This window comes from Coffea arabica, chromosome 5c (assembly GCF_036785885.1).
Source record: "Coffea arabica cultivar ET-39 chromosome 5c, Coffea Arabica ET-39 HiFi, whole genome shotgun sequence".
NCBI lineage: Eukaryota > Viridiplantae > Streptophyta > Magnoliopsida > Gentianales > Rubiaceae > Coffea > Coffea arabica.
In genome coordinates, this window is record NC_092319.1 from 40,203,018 (window position 1) to 40,221,688 (window position 18,671).

Genomic DNA, 18,671 nt, shown 5'->3' on the forward strand with positions numbered 1-18,671 from the left:
AAATTATAGAGTCTTATTATTGTAATTTATAGTAGAATTTTTAAATATTTATTGTTTGATGTTTATGCGACTTATTTTATGGTACTCAAAGTTGTAGTGAATTTTGCATTAATATATATATATATATATATATAGGTATACGATATATTTTGTAATATGTGTGCATATATATATATATATATATATATATATATATATATATATATATATATATATATATATATATGCACGTGTGTGTTTAGTATTTTATTTAGGAGATATGATGGTTTAATTTTTTATCGTTTATATTTTTTGTGGTTTTGTTTGTTTGTTATATTTTTATTATTTATTTATTTATATATGTGTATATATATATATGTGTGTGTGTATATTTAATATTTTATTTGAGTTTGTATGATTGTTTAATATTGTTTTAACGTGCCTATCTTTTCTAGTTTTGTTTGTTTGTTATATTTGTGGTGTTCCTATTTGTCTTGTGATTCATGTGTCAATATGATAATTTTTTTTTTGGTTGCATCATGTATATTTTTGCTATATATATAGGGGTGCGGTTTTAAGTATTTGTGTATAAATTTCTGGTAGTTTGGTTATCTTTGTTATAGTTTTAGAGAAAAGTTTGTCTTTTTTATTTTGGTTTTCAGTGGTATATTTTTTAATTTTGAAATATTATCGAAGTAACATTTTTGAAATAGAGGAAAATTATCCTGTATTTTTTAAAACAATTAGTCGTATTAATGCAAGCAAATACAAAGCGGCACAATTGATTTATATTTATTAGATGCACACAAAATTTAATATTTGCATTAATTGTTTTGAAAATTAATAAGATTCCAAAATCTAAAGATAACACAATTTCGAAGAGTCCGTTATTTCATTGATATCGAAAATTAATAATGCTTGATTGAATAGCATACATGAATAAATATCTATTAAATGATGAAGTAATTTATTTATTGATTAATCAATATCTTACTTTAAATCAACGAATAGCACATGGACTTATGCGTAAGGGAAATTTAAATTACAATTAGCTGACTCGAATAACACTCATTATCTGTTAATATGAAGTAGCATAGCGTAACACATAGAATTTGTATTGTTCTGTATATATTAGATGCACATAGAATTTTTATCGATTCGCATATTTTTTAGAAAATCAATATCTTTGTTAATATATATATATATATATATTTTTTTTGGGGAAAGTTAATAATTATAAAAGAGCAGAGGGAATTATATTTGGAAGAAAGACACGTTAATACAAAGTTAGGGAATTGAGATTTTTGTGAGATTTATATTTTGAAAGGAAGTTATATGTTGAAGGAAGTTAATAAATGAAATCGATAAATTAAAATTTTGTTTAATAAAGTCAGATAACAATTGCAGCAGTGGAAGATGAGCAAGAAAAAAAGGACAAAATCGATTGCAAAATTAAGTTAGATAACAATTGCGGCAGTGGAAGATGCAGAAGAAACAAAAGGACAAAATTGGCCACAAAATTACAAAGAAACCAGGGCAAGGGCACAATCGGAAGAAGGGAACAAAAGCAGAAATGAGGAAAAGCGCACCAGGAACCAAAGCCGTTGCATGAAGCCTGCCAAAAGACCAAAAAGGACGAAATGAGCCGCAAAATCACAGCGAAACCGGCACAATCAACTGTAGATGTAGTTTAGGATTTATGTAGTTTAGGATTAGGATTAGGATACACTATTATCAAATTATTTAAGGCTTTTTCTATGGTTATTATTTTTACTTTTTTCGGTGGAGCAATATTGATTTAACCTTTCCTATGGTTTTTATTTTTACTTTTTTCGGTGGAGCAATATTATTTTAGTGCTTTGTTTGGTTAGGCATATTTTGATTGTTTTCAAAGTATTCTTTTAATACTTCTTGTATCACAAAAAAGACCTCTGTTTTTTTTTTTTTGGGCAATCTTTTAAGTATTTTGACTATGGTTTTCTTGTTTCCCATTTTGGTTTTTTTTTGGTTCTGTGGAGCAAGGTTTTCTTTTTTGAATAGATTCTTTTAAATCCTTTTCAAACCACTCTTATATCACGGTAAATCTTTCAAGATGCTACAGTAATATTTTCTTAAAATACTTTCAAAAATTGCAATCCAGACAAAGCCTAAGTTTTGTCCTCGAGATCTCAACTTTATTTACACAGCTCATTTGTATTCTTTTGCTGCCTAGGAGTAATTATGGAGTTTTTTTTTTTTTGGAGTTCTAATTATGGAGATGATCACATTCATTTATGAGTTTTAACAAGAATTATAATATTGCAAGTTTACAACTTTCACTAGAAACCAAGTTATAATTGAGGATTTGTCTGCTGTTGCATTTGATGGTTCAAACATGAATGCAATTTGGGCTCCACGGAAGACAGATAGAGTTGCTCATGAATTGGCGAATTATGCTAAAACCGCCAACTTTCTTAAGTTTTTGTGCAATTCACCCTGAAATTTTGTTAATTAATTCACATGGGGTGATTTTCAACAAGTTTAGTACTCCTTCCGTCTCACTGAAAGTGTCATACTTCCCATCCTAAGACGTTCTAAAATGCTTATCATCTTACCAAAGTCAAATCTAATTTTAATCTCTTTTCCTAATATTATTCCTACCCTTTATCTATACTTCATATTACATTCAAATTGAAATCTGAATTTTTTAGGACAACTTTAGAAATAAATCCACTAACATCATCATCAATCCACTGTTCATAAAAAAAATTGAAATCTTGAAATACGACAAACAATTGGGGACGGAAGTAGTAATAAAGGATTCTCCTTTTTTTTTTATATTTAAAACAAGATATATAGGTCTTCTAACTTTTAAGTTCATACTTAGATTCTATTTGATAACTCAATTCAGCATTTAAATTTCATAGATTCAGATCTTAATATATTCAGACCATTTAATAACCAAAAATTAAATATTTAAATTAATTAAATGGTACTAAATTTTCTAGGTAAAACTTGCTCCCAAAATTAAGTAATAAGCTATTCACTAATTACTGAATGTGATATGCACTCAAATATATTAAATTTAGTATTTTAACAGTTCAATGACTTAATAAATTCAAATTTCAGTTTTCAAATTTTATCAAACGCATCCTTAGGTTAATATTATTAACATTTCAAAATACAAACATCAAATTTATGCCTGGACACAAGTAAAAAACATTGTGCAGCTTGTTTGATTACAAGCCCAGTCCAGTAATCCAGGAAAGAAACATTTCTTCTACATTCTATTGTTTGAGAAGCCCATAATGGCTAGAACCCAATGGTAATACTTCTCAAGACATAAAATGCCATGTCAGCAAACGGTCAAAGCCATGTCAAAAATGAAAAACCTCGTTGACAACTAAAAGATCAAAAGAGGTATTCGATACAAATGCCACGTGCATCTCCAGTTTCGTTAAGACTCGCGGAATACTAGGGCGGCGCGGCGACGCGATTGTTACCAGAATCCTAGTATGAGTTCCCTCCGATTTCCAACTTATTTACTCCCCTGCCATCCATCCCAAAGGGAAAAAGAACGAGTCCCGCGCGCTTTTCGATCTAGATCTTCCAGCTCAGAATCCGCATAATTTGGGCACGTTTCACCAGTTTGTGTCCTTAAACCACGTGACGAAATACTACAAAAGAATCCTTAACCTTCCCAAAAATTTTTCAGAAAATAACAGCCACAATCTTAATCACTACTTGCTAGTGGAGATGTGTCTCTGCTAAATTTTTTTTCTGTTTCATTTGAAAGTTTTCCTAATCGAGCTTGTTCCTTTCATCCCAAGAAAAAGAATTTAAAGAAAAAAAAATTCAGTAAATAAATCTTGGCAGTTGCTTTCTTCAGAATGGCTTCTAATCTTCTAGATGTTGGTTAATGAATTTGTTCCATTGCTTCTAATCTTCTAGATTTTTGTTTTTCTTTGTTTTCGTATATTTTTAAATTTTTTGGGGTGAGATACTGAATGAGCACAGGCCGAACCCCGTAGCAAAGTTTAAGGTTTCTTGATCAATAACTGGAGAAAGAGAAAAGCCAAAAAAGTAGTGCTGTTTAGTTATGTTAGTTAACGAGGAATAATAAGTAATTGAGAACCCCGTCGCAAAGTTCAAGGTTCATTGATCAATAACTGGAGAAAGAAAAAAAGCCAAAAAAGTAGTGCTGTTTAGTTATGTTAGTTAACTAGGAGCAATAAGTGATTGAGCTAAGCTAGGAGGTATGGAGCCACTATGTGAGTTGTGCGGTGTAATGAGAGGAGTGGTATATTGTAGATCAGATGCAGCCAGGCTATGCCTGCAGTGTGATTCTTGTGTCCACTCTGCGAATTCCCTGTCGCGTAGGCATGACCGATCCTTGATCTGTGACAAGTGCAATTCACAGCCTGCTACTGTCAGATGCTTGGAAGATAAGATATCTTTGTGTCAAGGTTGTAATTGGAATGGAAATGGTTGTTCAGGACCAGGCCATCATCGACAAAAACTGACTTTTTATAGTGGATGTCCATCTCTGGCTGAATTGTCAAGGATATGGTCTTCAATTCTTGATGCGCCTGTTCCAAGCAACTTTGATAGCTCTTACAGCACATTGAATATGAACGAGAATTGTATGAGATCCTGCTCTGAACCTAGAGGCGGTGAAGGATCGGTTGGAATGGTTGCTAACAGGTTGAATGAACTAGCATCCTGTGTCAAGTTTGAACCATGGATCACTCCTCCTCCTGTAATTCCAGCCAATCTAGACCACATTGTGCCGTGCAGTAGAGATCAGACACCTCTTTTCTCTGAAGGATCATCCCTACCTAAGGTGATCTGGCTTTTAGGCGCTTTTATCAGCCTCTGTTTTCTGTTTTGGCGCTGTCATTCATAAATTTAGTTCCCCTTTGGTACCTGCACGGCAGATATGCATGCTGCAAAATCTGTCTTTCACAGATTTTGTAGTATAAAGGTTTTAGACTATATCTTTCATGTTGTTTCTTTTGCTTGGTTTCGTAAGTGTTGCCTTGTACAATTTCAGTTGCCGCAGGGCTCTCCCACTCTTAAGGATCTAGGACTTCAAGATGGTGATGTTCTTTGTGAAGGTGTTGACGTTGATGATGTTGCATTGATATTTGACAGTGGCTATGAGATTCCTGGCAACTCAGAAGTTCACTCCAGATACAACAGTGAGGATGGAGCATTGAGCAGTCTTGTAATGGAGAAAAACTTGTCGGTCTCTGAGTCTAACGGTCATGTTGAGAATACTTTCGAGGTTGTCTTCAAATTTTTGATACTTATCGTGTCCTGTATCAGATACACACACACACATTACTCATTGCTGTACATTTTCTTGTTTTTGAGCCGATCGAGCTTATACTTTGATATGAAATTCATCCTTTTTTAAAAAAAAATCTGAAATTCATCTTATCAGAAATGCATGAAAAACTTAACATTGTTTACATGGAAACACTTGAGTTTCATTTAATAGCCTAAGTGTTAAACTGTTTACTCTTATTAGGCATCTTCAGCAGGACAAGCAGAGGGCATTGGTTTTCAATCCTCCAGAATTGTTGGATCAGCTTCTCTGATGCAGACTATGAATGCCAGCCCTAATTGCATGCTTATGAATCCCAGCTGCAATAGGAATATTGGCCTAGGATTTCCAACAGGACAAGTTCCCTCAAGCATATCTTTGTCGTTATCCAACATTACTGGAGAAAGTAGTGCTGCTGATTATCAAGATTGTGGATTATCACCGGCATTTCTCACTGGTGAATCACCATGGGATTCTGGTCTGGAAACTAGTTGTCCACAGGCAAGGGATAAAGCTAAGATGAGATACAACGAGAAAAAGAAAACTAGAACGTATGTGGATAAATTGTGGCTATTTTGGTTCTGCATTTAACGGTCAATCATGCTGGCTTGCAAAAACCAAAAAGTTTGCCTTTTGTTAACAACACATATTGTTTTTCTTTTGGGATTTAACAACAGATATTATGTTGCCGTTCATTGAGACCTGAAATATTGTTTTTGAAGGTTTGGTAAGCAAATACGATATGCTTCTCGCAAAGCTAGGGCGGATACCAGAAAACGTGTCAAGGGAAGATTTGTTAAGGCTGGTGAAGCTTATGACTATGATCCACTTAGAACAGGAGAATTCTGAGATGTGTTGCAGGTTTTGCAGCCTTTCTTTCAACATGTTGCACAAGAGTGTAAGGTATGTTGAATGGACCATTTTCAACTCATCTTGCAATCTCTGTTCAAAAGATACTGATTTTCAAAACAATGAAGATGCACAATTACAGTTCCATAAACATATGACGCTTGTCAAAAGAACATAGAAGAATGCAAAGCTAAGAACTATTTGTGCAAGACTTGTTGATGTAATCTGCAAGATAGGATCGCAAAAAGAGACAGAAAATCCATAAATTGCTTTATTTATAACAGATTGCCATTACTCATTGAGTTTTGTCTTTGCATATTGAAGAAGATTAAACCACTTCCACCTTATTTGTTTTTGTAATTTCATGAGAACTGATACATGTATCCTATGCATCTGGAAGTGACTAAACGAGTCATCACCACTTTTTATGTTTGTAGGCCAGACAATTTGACGAATGCTTATCTGATGATTATGGTTGAAATGTCTTGGAAAAAATGGAGACCCTTGCAGAAACTCATGGGTAACAATTCATCTTTTGTGCAGTAGGCCAAATCTTTTTCAGCATATGTAAATCAAGCTAACTCATTCTTCCTGGAAAACAGTTGTAGTCAGTCCTAAGTCAAGTTTTCCTAAATTTTCAATCGATGCATCATTTTTCAACTGCCTAATGTCTCATTCCAGGTATTTGTATTTCAAAGGCTTCCAGTCAGATACGAAGACTGAAGTTCTTCCTCATGAAGAAAATTCTTCTTCGAGTTTCAGTCTTCTTTGCAGTTCAAAATTGAGAGTACTATCTGCCACCACCTCCATAATTCTGACAATGTCGAACAATTCTTTTTTTATTGCAATTAGTATCATCATGTAGATGATCTTAGCAATAAACTTACTTCCCTTTTACATAATCGTTCAACTCATCTTTCGCATTTAATAGTTCACAGAAGAATTTCTGTTGCTCGACTATCAAATTCGTAAGAATTGATCCATTTGCAACAAATTCATTGCTTCGAAGGATTAATTTCAATTCACATCTGATTTCTACTTTCATTTTTCGAGCAACTATTTCTACTTAACTGCTTTTTCATCGCTCCTGTCTTCTTACCTAACGACAACAAGGTTTTAATAGATTAAGTTCTCGTTCCCTCAACAAGTGCGGAGGGCAGTAGACAACTTCTGATGAGGTATCTGCTGCAGGTATTGATGATCTTCACAATGGTGGGTCTCAGGATACACTTGAGCTTAAATTGGGAACATCATTGCAAAAGGATATACCGTCTTTTAACCAGTATAGCATGGGGCTGCATTGCAGGAATAAAGGAGCTCAGAGGATCAGATTTAGATAACTAAGCTTTTAAATGCTTCACTATCTTCTGAACCTTCATCAGGCACTTACACAGAAATGTGCGTTGCAGAATATACAGGCTGTTGGCTGATGGTAGCTGCAGATGACAATGTCATAAATAAATGCCATCTTTTTCTGGCTCCTGGACTTGTTCCCCTCACTAAACTTCAACAGTAGCTGGTGAAGCTCTAAGTTATGACAACGGATGCAAATGTAACTCTTAATTTGACCTTACATTATACAGAAACAAAAGTCAGCTACATTTTTATGTCAGACAAGAACAAAATAGATTTATGGTCCTATGTCATGGAAAGGCAAATGAGTTCAAGGTTACTCACGCAAATACTAACGAAAAAATTTATTGGTTTTATTTAGCTTCCCTACATAGAAATTGACAATTTCTAAGAAGTCGACTTCTCTTTTCCCTTCTCTTGTTCTCCACACGTCCACACGATAATATAAGCAAACTTTTCCCTGCTCTTCCAGGTTGAATTCAAAGAACATCTGTACATTGCGTCTTAAGTTGTAGTGATTGACAATCATGAGTGGTGGAAAACAAAGCCGTCTGATTGAAAAAACTACAAAATTTACTACACGATACCAATGTCCTCAGGCTAGACATTGGTGTATTTGAACAAATTATCAGTTACTACAAATGATAATCTTGCTTTTCTATGAATAAATTAACCAGAGTAGATAGAGGCACAATTGCATATATGATGAGATGGATTTTGGTCATTCTGCTCTCCTAGAAACAGTCCCAAAATAGCTAGTGGTTTTTCTTTTTAATCATTTTGTTGTATATTTCTAAGCTTCATTTCCAGCATTCATCTGACAGGATTAAACAGATCAATTGCTTTATCAACCACCATGACTCATTCCTATTTGAGATGTTTGTTACCTTATATTTGTTATATTCACTGTTCTCAAGCTTGAGCTTGTTCTGACCAAATCCTTTTGTCACCGGTAGAGACCATTTATCGTTGACATTTTCATATCAAGTATAGCAAATAATGTACAAAGCTACTAATGTGCTGGTCATAAGTGAGATAGCCCAGTAGTAAAAGCACTAGCAGTGTGCACCAGTTAATGAAGAAGCTGCCATTTACTCGATAAACGCTCTTGCACAGACTATAATGCCCTTGATATTTCGCTGTGCATCTCACGTGATGATGCTTTCCATCACTTTTAACTGCTGGGTTTGACAGAAGGGTCACAAATATGTTCTTTTATTAGATCGAGGGCCAAAATTTTACTGTTAATTGTTGAAGGGCCAAAACTTTACTTGGAAAAGAGTTGGAGGGCATTGGAGCTTTTTTCCCTATTATAAAACTAAGTGTTTGACAGTCTTGGCTTCTGGTTGGAGAGCTAGTTTTTTGAGGTTTTAGAACATGTGCTGATCTGGTGTTCTTTTTATACTTATTTTGTTTGCAAGATTTTATGAGTTGGAAGTACCATGTAGCACAGTTTGTCAGTGCTGCAATATCAAAGATTGAAGAATCTAAGCAACAGAATTATAGGTACTTCTAAACATCAAACCATGCATTTGGTGTGCCTAGGAATAAACAAGATTTACGGAAACTTTTCTACTATTGTTAGTAGTTGCAACACAGACATTGTGTGATACTCCAAAACTAGGGAAATAAATAAAACATCAAGGAGAATGCTAGAATTTTGGGGATGTATTGACTATTAATACTGGTTCCAAACTTGCTGCTTTTACAAAATGAAGTCTAGTATATGTGAAGTAAAGGCCAAAAGCAAAAGCAAGGAAAAAAAAGAAATGTGAGACGACGGAGGAAGAGAAGTCCCTTTGAACATAGTCAAGCTTTCTAGTTGACAGAGCCATGTTGAAGGACATACCACGGAGATGGAGGTTGCTGAGTGGCCAGGATAACTGGAAGAATCTCTTGGATCCACTTGACATTGATCTTCGTCGTTACATTATACACTATGGTGAGAGAGCCCAAGCAACTTATGACACATTTGACCACGAAAAGGCATCAAAGTATGCAGGTTCCAGCCTATACAAACCAGATGTTCTATTTAAATCCGTAGGTTTATGTAAGAGAAACCCGTTCAAGTACAAAGTTGTTAAGTATCTGTATGCGACATCAAAAATTAGTGTTCCAGATGCATTTATCGAGAAGTCATTGTCAAAAGATTCTGTGTGCAAGGAATCAAACTTTATGGGGTATGTTGCTGTTGCCACTGATGAAGGGAAGATTGCACTTGGAAGAAGAGATATTCTTGTTGCCTGGAGAGGCACAATCAGAAATATAGAATTAGCGAAGGATTTTGATTTTCCTCTGGTGCCAGCATCTATGATACTTGGCAAGGACATTAATGCTAAGGTTCACAAGGGTGTACTTTCAATTTATACTTCATCTGATCCTCAATCAACATACAACAAACAGAGCGCAAGGGTTCAGGTGATTTCTACTTGTATACAATTAAATTGGCTCAATGTTCATGAACGTTGTGGGGAGGGTGGGAGGAGAAAAGGCAGCTAAATTTGACACACAGCGTTTCAACTCTTGAAATGGGAGGGAAAGTAGGAGCTGAAATTGACAAAAAACTTTCCAACTGTTGATATTTACACACTGACGAAAAAATATTTCATCACACCAAACAAAAATTTCTTAACAATCTCCAACTTTGGTACAGGTTCTTGAAGCGATAAAGTCCCTAGTTGAGGAATTCAAGAAAGAGGAAGTGAGCATCACAATAGCTGGCCACAGCTTGGGAGCTGCCCTTTCGACTATGAATGCAGCTGATATTGTTGCCAATGGTTATAACAAGACTAGAGGGATGCCAAACAAGTCTTGTATGGTAACAGCCTTTGCATTTGGAAGCCCACGGGTTGGAGACTCAAACTTTAGGAATGCATTTGAGTCTATGAATGACCTTCATCTTTTGAGAGTTAGAAATATCCCAGATTTGGTCCCCCAAGTCCCACCAATCCCATACGCTGATGTAGGAGAAGAGCTGCTAATAGACAGCCGAAAATCGCCTTACTTGAAGCGTATTGGGAACTTGGAAATCTGGCACAATTTGGAGGCAGCCTATCTCCACGCAGTTGCAGGAACACAAGGATCCAAGGGAGGATTTCACTTAGAAGTCAAGAGAGACATTTCCCTTGTGAACAAAATTTTAGATGCAGTAAAAGATGAATATTTGATACCAACTGGTTGGTGGTGTCTAAAGAATAAAGGAATGGTTCAACAGGATGATGGCTGTTGGAAACTGGAAGATCATGACAGAGATACTTAATTGTTTAGGGATTCTACTGTAAATTAAACCTGTTCTTGATGATCAGCTCCAAATTCTGCTTTTTTGGCTTTTCAATTCTGTCTTTGAATCAACAAGCGAGTCCCAAAAAAACTAAGATCAAAGAGAACTAATCGTCGATTGAAGTCGTGAAGCAATAGGAATCCAAATCATGACAGCCAACTCCAGCTCTCACCATTTTCAGTAGACAAAAAAGGGGTGAGCAAAACAAATCTGATTTACTACACTGGTAGATCTGCTAACCCCAGCTCGGTGGTGCCAACAACATTGGACTCTAAGCTTTGAGAAAAAAACCATGTAATGATTGGAGGACCATCAATTAACAGGTTTGTTCCACATTGAAGTTATACCAACTCAAGTTTATCAAAATTGGATAATTTTGAACTTTTCATTGACTGAGATGTCAAACTTAGTTTGGAAAATAAAATGTGCAATCGTAGTCCTCATTTGGCTAGAACACCACACATTCTTTAAATAATTGAGATTCACTGACGTGCAAATTTGTCTTTACGATACACACTAGTCCCTTTTGAGATGCACATCAAATCTTAACCATGAAATACTTCATCTGGAGATTTAGGAAACTCTCCTCACCAGAAGTGTTCAATTGTCACATGCACTTTTTACAATCCTTGGCCACACAGTGGCACACCGGCCATGACCAAAAACCACAAGGATGCACGTTCACAACCAACACAGACAATATATGCACCTATAAAGTCACTCAAACACCCTTCTATTTTAAGGTATGTAGCTATGTTGGTGCATCTAATTATTTGTCACCCATGGAAAGTTGGTAACATAGAAGGACAACTTTTTGCAACCACTAATAACTATTGCAATTGGTTTTGTTATTTTGGTTGGTGGCCTCCTAAACTAGAAACACCCGGAACCCCATGTTCCCTACACCTCTTCTTCATTACTGGATATTGCTGTTCTGAAGAATCAATATAGGATCACAAGCAAAATGCAACATGGTAAACAAAGCTTAAACCTTAATAAATTCCCTATCCTCTGTCAGATCTCAACGACTAACAAGCTCAATTGCCTATAAATGGCTTGCTTAAACTGAATATTGAAAATTATTAGGTACTAAAACTCTATATATAGATACACACACACACAGACAATTCATTTGTTGCTTCATAGATATATTAAAAACTTCAGTAAGAATTAAATCTCTAGTCATAACGAATAGATATGATAATCAAGAATTGGAGTAATTATACGCATCCAATTATCGAAATAAAATGAAAAAAATTTCTACATCAACTATCAGTGATTAAGCAAAAGTTCATCTTCCTTTCAGCTAGCATGCCCCATATATGATTTTGTTGAATAAATTAAAACCAGCACGTTCTCTATCTTTCTATGAAGCAATGGAAATCCCTTCTTCAATTATCAGGAATTTCAATCTTGTAATATCATAACAGCAAAGTTATGTACTGTTACGGGAGAAATGTTTTTGTTAATCTACTACTTCAAACTGTTTCAGTACATAATTGCCTTTACCAGCCATCCATGAAGGATCCTCAATGAATACAATAGAGCATAAAACATTTTTATCATGTCATAGCATATATAGACAATTCCAAACCTAATACAGCTTCATACCGTCTGAAGATGCAAAACTCAAAAGAAAAATAAGAAAAAAAAAGAACAATCAGAGAAACAAGAAGGGCTGTTTCACTGATTCAGAGTCCTCAGTATCACATTGGCTGCTCTCCTTCAACCTTACAACAGTGGGAAGTATCACCTCAACTGATGGTCCAATCAGATATCGCTGCGTCAGCCTTTGGCATGTGGCGCAAAGCAAGCATCTAATGTGCCTTTGAGCTAAGAAATTTGCACCATGTACCCATCTATCACATTTTCGGCACAGAAATGCATCATCAGCTTGGCAATAAAGGGAGGCCTTTGAACTACAAAGCTCGCAAGCTATTGATCCATCTTCTTCTTTATTTCTGCTACATAAAGAAGGGCTGTTGTGGCCTTGATCTTCTTCTCTTCCTCTACACATCTTTCTTGAAAAAAATGCAGAAAATTGATCTGTCTAGAAGTTGGAAACAGAAGGGGAATTTATAGACGAAGCTCAAGCCTCAAGGCCGTGTTGATGTTATTTCGCAACATGCAGCTGTATGGAGAATTTAATATCCGTTAATATAGTGAAATGACTAAAGTGCCACTACAAGTTAGTATCGATGTTATTTTCCAACATGAAGTTGTCTGCAGAATTAATATCCGTTAATTTGGTGAAATGACTAAAGTGCCACTACAAGACAAATGGTCAGTGGTCACCGTCCAGTTTTAGTTTTATGTCTCAACACCATTTTTGCTTACTAACGGTGCAAAATCTTTCACCAAGAATTGATAGTGATTTGTCTAAGCTTTCACAGCAGAGTGCAATTATTCCATTTCAGAAGCAACAATTAAGCTGAGGCTTCGTGTGGACATCATTGTAAACAGATATTTTCGTTTGGAATCGGAGAGCATACCTAACCTAACTTGGTGGAGGAACTGGTACCATGGCTTATTTGCAATTTACAAAATTCTACTAGGAAATGTTTTAATGGCTTTTACTTATGTTGTTTCTTGTTAATTTTATGTCAAATAATATGCTGCCAATTGCGAAACGAGAAGATTTATAGATAGATTTACACACATGAAGAAATTTTAACTTAAAACGACTTGATATTCTCTAATTTAAAATATGGTGTCTGATTCCGTCTTGACGAGTTTAATTCATAACATGTAATAGTTGAATTTAATTTTCAGTCATTTGTCTAGTTAATATGAAGTTTTTGTCGTGTTATTCCGCGGGGTTTTTGTTTTGGAGAAACCTATTTTTTCTTTTATCTTAAGAAAGTAATATAGCGAGTGGCGGGTAAAAATAAATAAAGCCAAAAGTGGAAAAAAATAGCAAAAAACATTTAAAACAAGTTCAATGAATCTAGGGGTTGATTAGGAATTCGATACCTGAAGTATGTGATCAACTAAGTTATGGAACAAAAAAAAAAAAAAAAACAAAGAGGAAAAAGGGATAAGAATACATTATCAGCAAGCTTTCAAAACTTTATGAGATGCTTGAAGGGATGTTATGAGCCATAATTTTTGCCTTAGGAGTGGTTACCAAGTCAATTTTGGATTACTAAAGAAGTAGATAGTTGTATGGCCTAGAATTAAAGTCAGTTCCGTGGGTTCCCACAATCTCAATGGCGTCCTCAAAATGTCTCACAATCTGGGGTTAGAAATCATTCGGCCTCTGATATTTTTTTTCAGCTTCTATGATGGATGTTTCTTTAAGCCCATTTGAGAATGGCACGTGTTCTGAAGCTAGTGAAGGAAATGTCTCTGTCCACATACAAAGGTTTATTGCTTGTCAAATGAATCTGCTTATGTGGTTGAAAGTTGAAACTTCGAATTTGGAAAGCTTCCATGAATATATGCCACCCATTCTGGGCTCCGCTGGCTTGTTGAGAAATCACATGCATGTTCATATTTTATTGAGATGATGAAGAGTTTGCGGAGTTAGAAGATAGTGAAAGGCCCTACAATGCCATGCAGTGTTGAGATCAGGATTGATTTTTTTAGGAGCAGTCTTGCAATTTGTGGGCTAGGACTAGCCAAGTGCAGTTTAGAAATCGATCGGTGCATCTCGTGAATTTTAGTGACAGGACTTCTAGGCTGAGCAGTCTTTCTATCTATCTTGATGTGTTTCATGACAGCACGTAATGTAGCAAGAAGCAAAATGTCTAAGAAGAAACCATTTCATTGGACAGGTGAGACCATAAAGTTGAAGATATTGGTATAATAATGTGTGATACAAATGTATGGTTCTTCCGAGAAAAGGTTGTGACTACCTGAAGATTTTCTGGCTATACATGTAACACTAATGGTCCATGTTAGCAATGAGGTCACCTAATACAAGAGTGGCAACCACTCGTTTAGATTATTGTTTTTTCTAGAGAATTTTTTACGTTTTCTGTGAACATATTTTTCGATCACTTTTTTATCTCGCATACATTAATTAAATCGCTACTGTATATTTTTCTATGAAAAATTTTAAAAATAACAATTCAAAAGGGCTAAGTTTTCTTACATTATAAAGTGCACTTCTTTTTTTCAATTAGCAAGCTAGTTGCAAGTTGCATGAATAACCAAAAAACAAAAATTTTAAATTTGAATTTATGAGAGATTTTGTGTCATGAAGTTCAAATCTTCAGAGTGAAAGAACATTCTTACATTGTCAGACTTGAAAACCTTAATACTACAAGAAAAATTTAAATGTGTTTTTGCGGTATTTTACCCGAATTTTATAATTGGGTCGGATATAGTTTGGTTATGTTCGAATGCGGGTTTGGATTTTTACATATACAATTAGCAATTCGAATATAACTTGGAAGGCCTTTTGCTATTTTATAATATTTCTTTCATAATTGATTACTATAATAGGTATCACTTTTTTTTACATGTAACCACGAGAGTTTATTTAGAAAATTTCATTTGACAAGTTGATTTACTACAAATTCTTTAATTAAAAAGGAGAAACAAATTCATGAATTATACCTCTTTTAAAAAAAATCTAAAAACTTGAAGGCGAGTGCCCGTGGGTGTGGCCTCTTTTAATTGGGTCATTGGATTTTTAAAAATCGAATCTACTTAAGTGAAAAAAATCATGTTGGAAAAAAATCATTAGTTTTTCAAACTAGCAATATAATAGCTTGAGGGAAAAATTTTAGAGTTGTTGTCTCATTTTTCAACATTAGTTTGTCAAAATAAAAATTGTATAACTTAGAGGGAAAATTTAGACTTGTTGTCACGTTGACAAAAGGTATGGTTCAAAATCTTGGGAGCCTAAAGCACACCATACAATATGTTGTCAAAATTACGAGAAATAGAAAAAACTGATGTCGTGGAGTATACAAAGGCACAATTGGTAATAAGTTTGCAGTTAGATTATACAACTTATCTAAAGAAGAAATAAACGAACAAAAATCAACATTATTCTGTAAATGCATGACGTATTAGGACAATTTGGTTTCAAAATGGTTGAAATATAAACTAGACCATTCATGAAAGTTGCCTCATGATTTATGTTTCTTACATTTTTGAATGTCTATATTTTGAATAATTAGACCTCAAATTCTTCCACAAAGATGCTTATGATTGATGAAGTTAACGAAAGTCCTCGATGTCACTCCCAAGTTTACTGCTTCTATTTTATGCACAATAACATTTACAGTAAAATTGAATGCTTATAGAGAATTTAAGTACCAACATATTAATCAACTATTAAATCAAGGTAAAATGTTTCCTGGATGACTCGTGTAATCAAAGAATGATCCTGTTTAACAAATGTACAAGAGACAACACTTATAAATGTGTTGCCTCTGTTAATTAAGAAAGGAAAAATAATGCACCAACATGTTCTTCTTATTGTCTCCAACCTCCAAAATGCAACCAAAAGCACCATATAACTCGTGCATATGCTTGTGTAACTAGAAGTAACTAAAACCACTATATAACTCCAACATTGCTTATCTGACTCCAACATATGCTTATCTAGTCACACAAATATTGCACTATGACAGCCCTATTTAACCATCGGTCCAAAGGCTGGTGGCCACCATCCAGCCATTAAGGCTTGACGGGGTGGGAGGCAAAGGTTCAAATCTTACCTGCCACCAATTGCCACATCTCCGAAAAAAAAAAGGACTTCCCATCCTGACAGCTCATGACATTGTGCAACCCCATCTTAGATGTGCTTCTTTAATCCATCCACGTTAATAGCGTCAATTTTGCATGAGTAAAGACGATTGTTGCAAGAAAATTTCGGTATTTAGTATCAAATACAAAGAAAAGTAGCAAGACCCAGGATCAATTCAAATGAAATCAATATTATCTGCTCCTACTTCAATGCTATTGCTGTTATTGGGTGCCCTTTTCATGGATACCGGCTTTAGAAACATTAATATACTTGAAGGACTTTTATTTTATGTATGAATTAAGTATAACACTAAGAATTTGTAATGATTCGAGCTTATTTAATTAAACATGTATATATGTCTGTAACATATCCTTCTACTATTTGGTAAAGAACAACTGTTATAGTAATTTTTTAGGGATAATTTTAGAAACCTCCCCTGAAGTTTCTAACAATTTCACTAAGTTTCCTTGAGATTTGAAAAATTATACATACCTCCCTTATCATTTAAAATGACAATTTTACCCTTAGATATTTTAATGAAACTTGATTATTTCAACATTTTCTATTCTATCTTATAAATCTAAATCCATAATAAAGTACTATCAAAAGTATCCTATCATAGTGATAAAACTATTATTAGTATAGTTGTTTATCAAATAGTAGGTATAGACATGAAAATTTTGGCACCTTTTCCTTATAATTATATTAGATAATCTTATAATTGTATAGAAAAATAAATTAAAACTCATTACATAAAGGCATTTTTGGGTATTCATTTAAAAAATTGACCAAGTCAATATTATTTTAAGGTTTTGTTACTAAAACTATCAAATCAAGGGAAGTAAGTATAATTTTTCAAATCTCAGGGGAGTTCAGTGAAATTGTCAGAAACCTCAGGGGAGGTTTTTGAAATTATTCCATTTTTATTTTATGTTCAATTAGGACATTCTTTACTTAGATTGAGATACTAATTGTAATTATAAATTGAGTTTCCCACAAATTTTCAAGCTTAACCACCAAAACCAAATTATTATAGGATAATATTGTTTGTTTACTAAACACTTAGTCTAATCTATATAATCAAAAGCTTTTTCTAAGTCAAGAGCATCAGAAGTCCATGTTTTATTATTGTCTTTTTGTCTACTGTGAGTGTTTATAGATTCCCAGTAAAGCAACATTGTCTAAGCCTACCAAGGATGAAGTTGAGCATTTTGTCCATGTGTTGTGTTATGCGAGCCTTATTTTGTTTGATCTCAAGACTAAAACTTGGTGAAGGTTTTGATTGAAGGAAGGAACCTAAGACAAATAGTGGAGGTCATGATTTGAGAAATAGAACAGGAATGATTAGGCAAAGTAAAAGAGCATAGCTTGTAAGAAACAAAGGGTGGTAGGTTACATTATAGAACTTGGGTGGTTGAAAAAAGGAAGGATATTAGCTCATACAAGTGTTGCATGTAACTGTAAATGGATTAAATGCTATCAAATATTTTAGAGCATGTATTATGGCTCTACTTAATTTGTGTACCCGAGATAATGTATATTTTCTAAAATGATCTTGATATTACATTTTCTTCTATGGCATAGGATAGCATTTGATGCTTAAACAGTAAGATTCAGTCTTAAATTATTTTACTATGATTTGATCCAAATATGAACTCATAGAATTGATGACTAATTTCACTTTACACTTTTGAACTTATACTACATTTTTACTTTGCACCCTAAACTTCAAATTTGACACTTTGTACCTCAATTCTTAATTTTGAATACTTTGATATTGTGTCACTTTGAGCCTCCAAGCTTAAAGACGTTTGCCACTAAAAATATGTGAGTGTTCTTCATATAAATTTCATCAAATTGTACAAACTCCTTGAATTGCATATAGATATTGAGAGTTTGAATCTAGTATGTGTTGATTTATAACCACGATAGTTGTACGGGACTCGTATCGAAATTGTGTCTACTAAATTATGGAATAGGATTCAACCTTTGCTGAAGGCAGAAGGCCATAGGCTTGTTTACCTTCCATGGCACTCGTCTTTACCATATATCGGTTCCTCCACTGATAATCTATGTAATACTAGCTCACAAAAAAAAAATATTTTCTATGTACTATTCCATTTGATAACTTAATATATTCTCAAAGAAGCATCGACTGCACTGGAAAAATTCTCACCTATAGACTCCACATTAAAATT

At 34.3% G+C, this 18,671-nt stretch overlaps 3 protein-coding genes across 3 annotated transcripts; 2 read left to right on the forward strand and 1 right to left on the reverse strand.

Annotated features, from left to right (window-relative positions):
• The first annotated feature begins 3,754 nt into the window (after window positions 1-3,754).
• Window positions 3,755-6,167, forward strand: LOC113689445 (putative zinc finger protein CONSTANS-LIKE 11). The gene is made up of 4 exons (XM_027207213.2): window positions 3,755-4,801; window positions 5,012-5,245; window positions 5,492-5,838; window positions 6,010-6,167. The coding sequence occupies exons 1-4, from the start codon at window positions 4,217-4,219 to the stop codon at window positions 6,134-6,136; spliced, it is 1,293 nt and encodes a 430-aa protein (XP_027063014.1). The 5' UTR covers window positions 3,755-4,216; the 3' UTR covers window positions 6,137-6,167.
• A 3,050-nt stretch (window positions 6,168-9,217) lies between these two features.
• On the forward strand, window positions 9,218-10,823 carry LOC113688939 (phospholipase A1-II 1-like). The gene is made up of 2 exons (XM_027206767.2): window positions 9,218-9,907; window positions 10,143-10,823. Exons 1-2 carry the CDS (start codon window positions 9,323-9,325, stop codon window positions 10,746-10,748), a joined length of 1,191 nt encoding a protein of 396 aa, XP_027062568.1. The 5' UTR covers window positions 9,218-9,322; the 3' UTR covers window positions 10,749-10,823.
• Window positions 10,824-12,429: 1,606 nt separating this feature from the next.
• Window positions 12,430-12,786, reverse strand: LOC113689446 (B-box domain protein 31). The gene has a single exon (XM_027207214.1). It carries the CDS (start codon window positions 12,784-12,786, stop codon window positions 12,430-12,432), a length of 357 nt encoding a protein of 118 aa, XP_027063015.1.
• Between the last annotated feature and the right edge of the window lie 5,885 nt (window positions 12,787-18,671).